Below are 10,829 nucleotides of genomic sequence, written 5' to 3'. Positions count from 1 at the left end.
AGTTGGCTGTAATCGAACACGTGTAATCGGACAGTTGAAGTAGTCAATCATACTAGGTCCACTCAGCCAAATCCACCAATCACACAATTAATCACAATTACCATAGCAACAACCACTTATCCTGAAAAAATTGTAGATTTTCCAAAGTTGAGGAATTTTTCACTTAGGCATTGCCTCTACTGGACCTATTTGTCCTAAATGCATTTGCTGTTTTCGGATATTGTAACAGTTATGATTGATTGGTAACAGGACTTTGTGTCGTCCAATTCTGTATGTAATCAAACTCGTGATTAACAAATCAGACTACCGCTTCGCGGTCGTTCAATTTTGTTTATCACTCTTATGATTATAGACATAATTGGACTCCACCCGGTCCTAATACCAATATCAATTCTGGTTACAAACTTCACTGAAGTTGATTCTCGATTCCCTTTGTCTCTTGGTCTCAGCCATAGATAATTTGGCTTAGGAGTTGTGAAAAAATTGTGAATCAACTAAGTACGACACGTTCCGCTTGACAATGACATTTGTCTGCACAACTCCCATCTAAAAACAAAGTTATAAGATAAAATTGTTGGTGGTGTCCTTTTACTTGCCTTGGGGTTCATTTTCTTTTCTACAAACTTGAAGTCAACCAGTGGTATAACAGATGGCCTATGTAAAAGCCAAACAAACAAACAAACAAACAAACGGTCACCGATGGTGCAATCACTATCATCATGAACATTACTGTCATGATCAATATCATCGTCATTATTAAATAGTTAAATGAGTAAAGTATAGCAAATCCTAGTAATACACTGCATATACCATTAAAAGGACTGACAAACACATTAAGTGGAAAACCCTACTTTGAATAAAACAACATTTCTTAACCCACACTTCACAAATATGATTTTCATATAACCAGAGTCATTTAAACCCTACTTTATTAAGCCGAAGTAGAACATTAAGTCGAGTACCCTGCACTTAATGACTGAACGGGAAGGCCGAATGGGCAAATATTTTGCGAGAGGTCTTAAGGTCTGTACCGATGAACGACAGCGAAATATTTTCCTTTCTTACCCAAATTAACTCAGTCAATAATAATTTTATTATGAGACTACCATTTTTTTCCTCTCTCAGCCTGCATCTTCAAGAGCCGTAGGGTTTTCCTTCTCCGTTTGTGCCACAATTTAAAGCCATCGGAAAAGGATTTTAAATGAGTTTTCATAAAATGCACACGCATATGCAAGGCTGTGAGGGTCATAAGATGGATAAGTTCGAGACCCATGCCAGTTTCACTCATATTCAAGGACTCCTGAAAAAAATTATGGCCGCTGGTCCAGACTGTTTTTAACCTAGTGCTTATATGTTAGCCAATAATAAAGCATACCAGAAAAATGACAGGCTCAGGTGGTTGCATCACTTACCTGCCATGTGCACATTGAAAAGGTAATTGACACTTAGACAGACTATGGATTAGTTCCTGACACTCAGCTGTGCCAAGAGGCTCCCCAAACTTAACAGCACCTGCAAAATAAAGGAATACCTTCAAAATGGTTAAAATTCATGTAAAATGAGGTCACATCATAAAGAAACAGGAAATAAATCAATTCATTTTCTGCTTACTTTAAGATCTACATGTATTCTTCAGTAAACATAGCATTTATTTTGTTTATCTCTACCTTCAGCTAGAATGAGTGAAGACTTGTTCTCCAAGTGGAGGAATTGTTGGACAACTATTTAGCACACAACTATAACTATGATTACATGTGAATTCCATGAAACAATTTCAAACATTTTGTGGGAAATATATAAGTCGTTTCAGGTACCTCTCATTGCTACTAATCAAAAGCTGAAACTTCTACTTGACAACAGAAGCATCAGAGAAATCCTTCTCTTTATTTTAACATGTCAGCGTTTTTAGCTAGAAAAAGTTCGTGTATGTAAAAACCTCTGCGCTTAAGCTATCTGTTCATACCATGGCAAGCCTGGGAGCTGATCACATCAGAAATAGCCTTGGGAATAACAGGAGGTACTCCGCGTGTCCTTGAAAATTGCTGTTGACAATATCAAAAGATCCTGTTATAATTATAAGAAATTAAATGCTTTCAGACTGCACCACCCTAATGACTGCCTTAAAGAAGTAGTTGGCCACATAAAGTGTCAATAACTGTTTACTCCAAAGTTACAAAGACTACAAAAATCAGTTATCATACCAGTCCTCTGGCTTCAAGACATTCATACTCATTTCAACAACAGCGATGCATTCTATTTACTATAAGGACTGAAGGTTGACTTGCTCAAACATTAAACACTGAACGATCCAAACTTGGATTTTTCTGTTTTTTTAGGCTTCGGTTTTAATACAAAAAATTTTTTTAAGCACTTCCGATTTATTCGACCGTGAATGTATGAAAGTTATATATGAGAACTGCGATTTAAGAAATGAATATGAAAGCGATCTTCGCAGTAATGAACACAACTTAAGCAGTACTGAAAATAAGACCTGAAAAAAATTTCAACCCTGTACGGGATTTGAACCCATGAAAAATTGAATATATTTCCAAAACTAAAAGCTAAAATACTAGCAATTGAAAAAAATACGAGCAGACATTCTGCTCATTGCACACATTTTTCTGCCTTCCTACGGGGTTTGGAAAAGACTAAGCCACCCGTGAAATATCCGCCCGTATTATGTGTTGAACAAAGCGACTAAGTTGCACCTATTTATGAACAACCCTTTTTTATGATCAATTTTGCAATGATATATGTAAATATTTTTAGCCTTATCAAAAAGTGCAACTTACTTCAAGATGTTCTCTGATCAGCCCCTAATCAGGAAAAATAATGCCCATTAAAACACAGGTATTCTTTACATGTGACAGATTACAGACTGAGACTTGTAAAGTCAACACAGAAGTAACTCAGTATTCTACGCTACAACCATTTTGGTATCCATAGCCGCGAGCAAAAATTTACGTATTGAATCCACAGTGAAAGTCTCCCTTCTGAGGAAACCTGTACTCAGTGATCTGTAGCAAGCTGTAACGTTTAAGGAAGCTAAAATTTGTACAAAGTATCTTGTAATATTGCTCAAATTGTCCCTTTCCGTGTTTTTTTCCCTTACGATTTAAGCGTTATTTTGTTTTAATAGGGTGAACGTTTTTTTCATCAAAACTTGCCCTAGGGTGTCTGAGTTTAGAGTTGTGTGACTGGTTTCACATGTACTAATACTTTTAAGAGAAATCAGTTAGTTGTCAATACAGGGAGTGAAAGGTTTAAGTTAAGTGATGTCCAGAATGGCCTGGTTATGTTAAATTTATTTGAAACACAACAATTCAAAAAAAGAAAGGGCAAGTATCTGCTTAAAGGGAATTTCATTTACAAGTATTTCCAATTATAACAAGAACAACTTTGCCAAACTTGAGTTTACACCCATTTAAAATAATTGATAATACCTTCACGTTATCGACAGCAACTGAAGGTCTTCCACGCTTGACTTCAGAAAACTCTCGTTCGACAAAAACAGACGGTACGCTATCCACAAGGACTGATACGTCCTCAGAGGATTCTGATGATTGGCTTATCAGAAAACGTATCCCAATACGTTCTATTTCAGCTTGAGAAGCTTTCAAGAGCCAAATTTCCTCTTGAGAAAAACATAGTTTCAGAGGAGGTGAGACTGTTGAGGACTTGATCCTGGGTTTTCCTCCAGTTTTTGTGTCACTGCCATCTCCAAAGAGTTCTATGATCAAAAGACAATTATCATTGCATTAAGTATCAAGTAAAGCAACGATCCTCACAGGGGAGCTGAAATTTTTCAAGCTTCGACTGGATTCGAACCCATGTCTCCCGGATACTAATTGGGCTCAACAAACAACTGGGCTAAGAAGCCACAAGATAGGAACAAGGCGCAGTGTTAAAAAGTTCTTCTTTCCGAGGAGGAATCTGATCACAACTTCTAACAATTCAATCTTATAATCATGTGTCTATGTTCCTTATTTGTAACACCACTGATGACCAATCATAATACACTCACAACTTAAAGGAAACCTATCATTATATTGTCGTAAAAAATTTTTCGCAGCACAACCATACCTGATTGAAGACGTTCTAATCGAACTCGCTCATGCGCAGCGTGTTGATCTACCAGGACGAGTAAGCCATCAGCTCCCTCTAATTTTCGAAGACCAGAAAATTTCAACAAGTATCAGTTAGAAGGAGTAAAAGGGCTTCCACTTACTTACATGCACATCAAAATTTCCTCTTATCGAACCTTTCCTGCTTTTGCTTCTTTCCACCCAAACAGTGCTGTGCTTTCTTGAGGTCAATTAACATGTCATAATCTGTGATTCTGATCCGTTTCCTTCACAATTGCACATTTTTTAAACAATTAAAAACAAATCAAAAAGAACATTTAACTTGATAACCTTTTCTTCTTGAAATAATACTCTTTAATTGTATAGTTGGGTTTACCCTCAAAAAGCGAAAGTTCACAATAAAGCAAATTGCAGTTGTTGCTGTTGTTGCTGTACTACAACAAACTTAAATCATCATATTATCTATGATCGTGTGGTCCGATCAACCACCTGGAGTAGTCCACAAAAGACAGATATGACTAAGACTAATGTTTTGGCAACCCGAGTGGAAGTCACCATCTGATTGATCAGTATTGTCTTGATTTTCTCCCTTGTTAAACTCGAGAAGACTACTTATTCACCCTTTCCACCCAATGATCTCAATGATTTCACCATCAATTCTCTTCCTCCGTATATTTCCTATAATATTTTGGCTTTGAGTATTAAGTGCTAAACCAAACCATGCCCTCAAGTTGAATTTTCTCAATCTATCCTATCACGACCGACTTACGCCACTTTAGTCTTATAGCCAGTAACATCACAGCTAAACTGACCAATCAGTATACGCGAACAGGACTTAGTACACCCGACTGACAACAACTCTTCACTTGACTTTGATGATGATTCCACTCAGGTTGTAGAAACATCAGTCACCACTACTGACAACAGTCCATCGCAGGACTGCACCCATGCAGACGATCAGACTACACGATTCCTTGTCGAGTTAATTTGACACAAACAATAATTACTGAATGGTCATGAACTTTACCAAATGAATGACTGCTTTTGATAAGCCAAGCATCTCACCTTCATGTGATACAACTCCCACGATAAATTTCTCATCCAGTTGTCGCAACACCCTCATGCTGGTCAACATCTCTTTTGTGAAACGGTACGGATGAGCCACATTATGCACTGAGATCTGCGATTTATCCAAGCCTGGTTTGTTGACCGTAAGTATATCCTAAAAAAAAAAAACACACCTCCACTTGTGAGAATCCGCAAAAAGGGGTTAGTGAGACTTTGCTGACCTCAGACAGCTCTCTCAAGAAAGAAACATAACTGGTTTAGTAGACCTTAAATTTTAGAACATGTTTCCCAAAAATTGTTCCCAATTCCCTTTCCGTACGATTTATGGTGCTGGCAAGAGTGCAGCTCTTCTTTCCATTACTTTACTTGTGGCTAATCAAGAATTATTTCAGTGTAGTACATCATACTGAGGAACATTTCGAAAATTTTTTGGCCTTTCCCAGAATAAAATCATAAAGAAGCGTTGTGCTTAATTTTTGTTTAAGACAATAAGGCTATCACAACGATTAAGGTATGGCATCAAAACATGTGTGTAGTTGTGAATCCAACGTGGCATTAGTCTTTGGCCATAAAACTGCAAAATAAAACTTGGCCGATATCCAGCCATGTTGACCAAACAAAGCTGGTCAATAACGCATATGTATCGTCAGTGCGCCACTAGTGCCTATGCAAGTGTAATTAAAATTCCATTTCCTGACCTTTTCTGGAGCAGCAAATACAGGATTTTTCCAATTGTCAAGCAGCTGTGTCACAGTTTTTCCTCCATTGTTAAGTAGGTCTTGTTCATAAGCTTGCAGGGCACCTGCATCAGTCCACTTACAGAGCTTCTCTTCTGCTTCTTGTTCTTCCAAGTGTTTCTTGTATAAAAAGGCCAAGTGAGAATCACCCATTCCTAAAATGTACAGAAACATGCAAAGTTGTTTCTCTAAAGAGCAACTGAAGTTTGAAAGGAACTGCCACACACATATTGCCCAGATATAAATGTTTTGAACTAGAACTCTTAGCAATGAAGTTCTGTTCTCTCTTCTGGTTGCCAAACATCTACTTGCAAACTAGTGGAGAGATTTTGCTGATACATGTACATACACTGCAAGACAACAAATGTTGTACAGGCCTGATTTTTTTGTGACTCATTTTCACTACTGCTTATAAGTAGTAGTGTTTCTTACAGCAAAGATCAATTCCATATTCATTTCTTAGTCCCAGTTGACATATATGATTTTCATATATTCACAGTCGTTTATTCATTGCGTCACTGGTTTATTACAAATCAGTTCCCAGTTGGCTTGTTAGCTTAGTTGGTAGGGGACTGCAGGGTGATTACAGAGGTCATGAGTTCAAATCCCATACAGGCACGAATTTTTTTCAGGTCTTATTTTCAAGACTGCTTATTATTAGTAGTGTTTATTACTGCCAATATTGCTATTGTACTCATTTCTCAAACCACAGTTCACATATATGATTTTCATATATTCACAGTCAAACCCCTGAATGAAAGTGTTTCTCCTCTAATGTCACCTGTTTGCAAGATAGGACATTCAGGTAAATTTTAAGGAAAAGTCAATAGTTCAATTTCCTCTTGTAGTCAAGAAAACGGAGTAGCAATGCATATACCTCAAAATAAGAGTAGAAAAAAATTGCAAATCTAACTTTTTAAAATCCATTTATAAAATGTTATTTCATCGACAGAGCCAAGATCAACATTACCCTCAGTACCTGTGGCAGGTTCCTGTTTCCTATCCTCCCGTGGAAGCCAAGGGGTACACAAAAAGGACAAGTGAGAGGCACACGGGTGTGGCACATGCTGTCTACGGTCCTCTTCTTTCCCACAAAATTCAGTTTCACTTAACACTGAACAGTCATCATCTTTAATACTGAATTCATTTGGTGCTTCAAAGGAAGAGTGTCCAGTTCGACTGTTGATGAACAATTTTCTTCCCAAAGATGCATCAAATGTACAAAACCAATCCTTGTTTGAAGAACCTAACATTCCTGTGTGGATTTCAATTGTATCAGGATTCATGTTAGATTCTGATGTCAATGACTGGTGACTAGATTTGCCTTTCATTGGAAGCAATTCAGTCTTTCCAGGATTCCCTCTTTGATGGCTGTTGGTGTCTTTGGGAGATTTTTCTAAGTATCTGCCTTTATCAACTTGCTCAGAATACAATTCATTTTCAAAACAACCAGGTACTGCAGAGGTATCTTTCCTAGTAGGAAATTTTGATACACAAATCTGATCTGTGGTTTTATCTGAATAATATTTTCTGAGATATGAAGAATCACCTGAGCCACAGGTCTCTTCAGCAACCACAGCCACACCAGCCCTGTTTCCCGCACTGTGTACTTCAATGCCGCACATAGCATTATGATCCAAACTGTCATTTGCAATTGTTTCTCTGACAAAATAATTGCTAGAATATGCTGATGACTTAGTATTGCAATTGTCATTAACAGGAGCACCAGCTGCATCACAGTCACTTCTCTTGACATTCATTGATTTTCTCCTGTCTAGAACAAATCTGCTGTTACAGTTTCCTTTCAGGGTGATTACCTTCCTATTCTTTGATGGTGATGCTAACTCATCCACTGATGCTTCCTTGGTTTCTTGCAATCTCTTCCTGGTACACTGCCTATTCAGAAAAATAGGACTTGGAGAAGTAAAAGTTGACAATACACCAGTTTTCCTTTCACCTTTTGTAGAAGCAACAGAGGATTGATGATTGTTTTGGCATGTTGAATGCACAAACATTCTTCTGTGTTTTGGACTATTAGAATCAGATTGATAAACTTCTCTCTTTACACCTTCATTATTTCCAAGTGTTCCAAGCGATAACAATGAGCCAGTCACTGTGTTCCTCATGGAGCTATTTGATGTATCACAGGCATCCAAACTACCAGCAGTGTTCCTGATTGACAGTTTAAATGAGTTGCTAAAACTGTTATAACCATCCTTGCTGGTGGAAATATTTCTCACATCATTTAATTCATAACATATGTTGGCGGGCAAAATTAATTTGTGACTGGCAACTGCACCATTTACCGCATTTTTTATCATCAGGGCATGAACTGATTCACTGTCTGTAAAAGAACTGCCAGTCAAAGAAACGCAGAAAGATTTTTCCTTAGTGAGGAGAGAGCTACTATTGTCTGCAGATGTAACCAAAGTGTTAGTATTTACCAGTCCTGAAACAGGGTTTGAACCTGAAGCAACAACATTCCCTAATGAAGTCATTTGATCTTCTCTTTCATCTGTCTTGTTCTTATCATCAGTGGATTTAATTTCTTTATCAGAGCTAGAAAAGACAGGAAATTCATTCTCTGAACAAGGAGTGCCAAGAAGTGATTCAACTTTTTTAACTCCCCTTGGCCTCAAAACAGTTGAAGAGTGCAAGCTCTTGTTAACATTGCTGGTTTCAATCTCCCTTTTGTACTCAAAAGCCTCAAGATTAGCATAACATGAAGTTTTCATAACAGGTCCATCCTCATTTGACTCTGATACATCTGAGGTTGCTGAATCGTCCAGGTTGGAGAGCAAGTTTTGTTCAACCAGAAATTCTTCAATACATTTTTCCACACAACTGAGGACTTTGTCCCAATTCTGAAATTCAATCAATGTCTTTGCTGGCTCAAGGCAAACATCATATTCAGTGACAAGACAGTCAATATTTAGAACAAATATACCATGTTTCTCAAAAATCTTTGTATTCTGAGGGCTCGTTGTTTTACTCTGGTGGTTCTCTGATCTGACAGTATCTTTCTCCTCAGGCAAAGGCAATCTCTTCAAATGCTCTGATTTTGCGAGAATGCTATTCACAAGCTTGTGAAGTCTTGTCTTCAGTATTAAACGCCTATTTATATACAAAAATTGCAGACACTTACTATGGTGTGTGTCGGTTGAAATAAAACCAGAAACTTTGAAGTTGTCCTGTTCAAATTGTACTTGTTGCAAATGTTTTGATCTTTGGTTGCCAAACAGCTGAGAGAATGCTGAGACAACAGACTTGCAGTCATGCGTTCGAAGGCATTTCACACCCGATGAATCGTTTATCAATGTGAATGCAGTCTTTGGGTTTATAAGAGCAATGGATGCAATTCTATGCCGAACACGGTCAAAGTCAAGTGTTTCCATGATAGTTTTACGTCTCACAGGAAGGTTTGAGAAAAGCCCATGAACTGTTACACTTGTTCCACGGATAGTTCTCGGAAATCGGGACTCTTTGAGCTCAAGGACTTGAGAAGTTCGAAACAATTTGCAGTAAGTTTGATTAGAAGACCGATGACGGGTGGATATTTCTAGCACATCGCAAATCTCTCGTATACTTGCAAGAGCTTCTCCTCTGAAACCATGAAAACTCAGCTGTTCCAAATCTTCAAGCACATGGCATTTACTACTCGAGTATCGCTCTCCAACAAATCTCAGATCTCCGTGGGTTATACCAATACCATTATCGCACACTTGGATCTTAAAATTCGGAATGTCTATCCGAACTGTGATGCAGGTAGCTTCAGCATCTAAGCTGTTCAAAACAAGTTCTTCGACGCATTGCGTGAAGTTGGTGATGGCGACCCCTGATCTTAGACGAGATCGCACTTCTTCTTGCAGAGGGCGGATCATACCTGGCAGTAGAGGGAGATTACATATTTTTTCGAACTAAGTGACTTGGCCAGACATAATCACTATATCTTTCAGGTGTCATGATGTAAATATTGCACGCAAGATCTCTGCCAATACGCGCCATAATAATGAAATTCTACGCGCCTAAGATATCCCAGGGACCTTTGTGGGTTGCTTGTGAGGCCACTCTTTGGGACTGATACATAAAGGGGAAAAAGGCGCCATTTTGATTCTCTGGCAGCAAAATGTTGCTCTCTACGAGTAGAAGTAAGTATATTCTCTTCGTTCCTTGTAGACTCGTTACTTTTTGCCTCTTTATTTCTAAAAATGTTTTCTCTCTTTTGATCTGCAGTGGCCAAGTCAAAATCAAAGTGAGTGATCTTTCGTTATGGAATTTTAATTGGTAATGATCTGAGTCGCGATCGGCTGCAAAAAAAACATGCGTGGACAGTCTTCAGTTCTGTGTTTGAGATCCTGGCGAGTGAATACGCAATCTTGTTGAAATTAAAGTTAGGCGTGTTATGAAGTGGTTCATACTTACAACCGAGAGATCGATAACGCTGTCGTTGTGACAGCGGCATAGATCCACCGAGATCGTAAAGAATTAACCTCGTTATTACTTAATTGTTTTGTAGGCGCATTATTGTGCAACTTGTTAGTATGGCTGGTACTGGATATTATTACATGATGTCCAGGAACAGACTCAAACCCAAGCTGGAGTTCATGAAATACGATCCAATCGGTGAGTGCGGCCGTTGATAACAGCGTGGTTGGAATAGTGATAGATAGACAGCAGGCCAGCAGTGTCCACGTGAACTGAGGACATGGTAAATTGGTGATGGAAGGGAGGGTAGATGTCCGTCTTTGCGGACGAATTATTTGTTTTGTGGTTCATTATACTGTTGAACATCAATTTAGTGGATTAGAGGTCGAGGTTTACCATAGAGATGTTGACTAGACCCAGATAGTGATGTGTACATCTTCATGCTAACAACTACGGTGATGCAAGTTATTTTGCAACATAGCTAGTAAATTTGTCTAATCAAATTCAATTGTGT

The 10,829-nt window shown here is 38.3% G+C and overlaps 1 protein-coding gene across 2 annotated transcripts in view; it reads right to left on the bottom strand.

The window, feature by feature from the left end:
* LOC131788368 (DNA mismatch repair protein Mlh3) overlaps positions 1-9,885 on the bottom strand; it is a 12,533-nt gene extending 2,648 nt beyond the window's left edge. Inside the window, exons 1-9 of one of the 2 annotated variants that reach the window (XM_059105451.2) lie at positions 6,870-9,885; positions 5,852-6,045; positions 5,151-5,307; positions 4,084-4,161; positions 3,444-3,730; positions 2,793-2,816; positions 1,964-2,042; positions 1,413-1,512; positions 597-654 (exon numbers count right to left, since the gene is read on the bottom strand). In XM_059105451.2, the coding sequence (XP_058961434.2) occupies positions 597-654; positions 1,413-1,512; positions 1,964-2,042; positions 2,793-2,816; positions 3,444-3,730; positions 4,084-4,161; positions 5,151-5,307; positions 5,852-6,045; positions 6,870-9,771 (3,879 nt within the window). In that variant the 5' untranslated portion in view covers positions 9,772-9,885. Of the gene's footprint in view, positions 655-1,412; positions 1,513-1,963; positions 2,043-2,792; positions 2,817-3,443; positions 3,731-4,083; positions 4,162-5,150; positions 5,308-5,851; positions 6,046-6,869 lie in introns of both variants that reach the window. The other variant, XM_059105450.2, reaches the window with a different exon arrangement.
* Positions 9,886-10,829: the final 944 nt, after the last annotated feature.

This window comes from Pocillopora verrucosa, chromosome 7 (genome assembly GCF_036669915.1).
Source record: "Pocillopora verrucosa isolate sample1 chromosome 7, ASM3666991v2, whole genome shotgun sequence".
NCBI classification, from domain to species: domain Eukaryota; kingdom Metazoa; phylum Cnidaria; class Anthozoa; order Scleractinia; family Pocilloporidae; genus Pocillopora; species Pocillopora verrucosa.
Note: the sequence above shows the minus strand (reverse complement) of the source record. Positions and strands in the feature narration are given on the sequence as shown.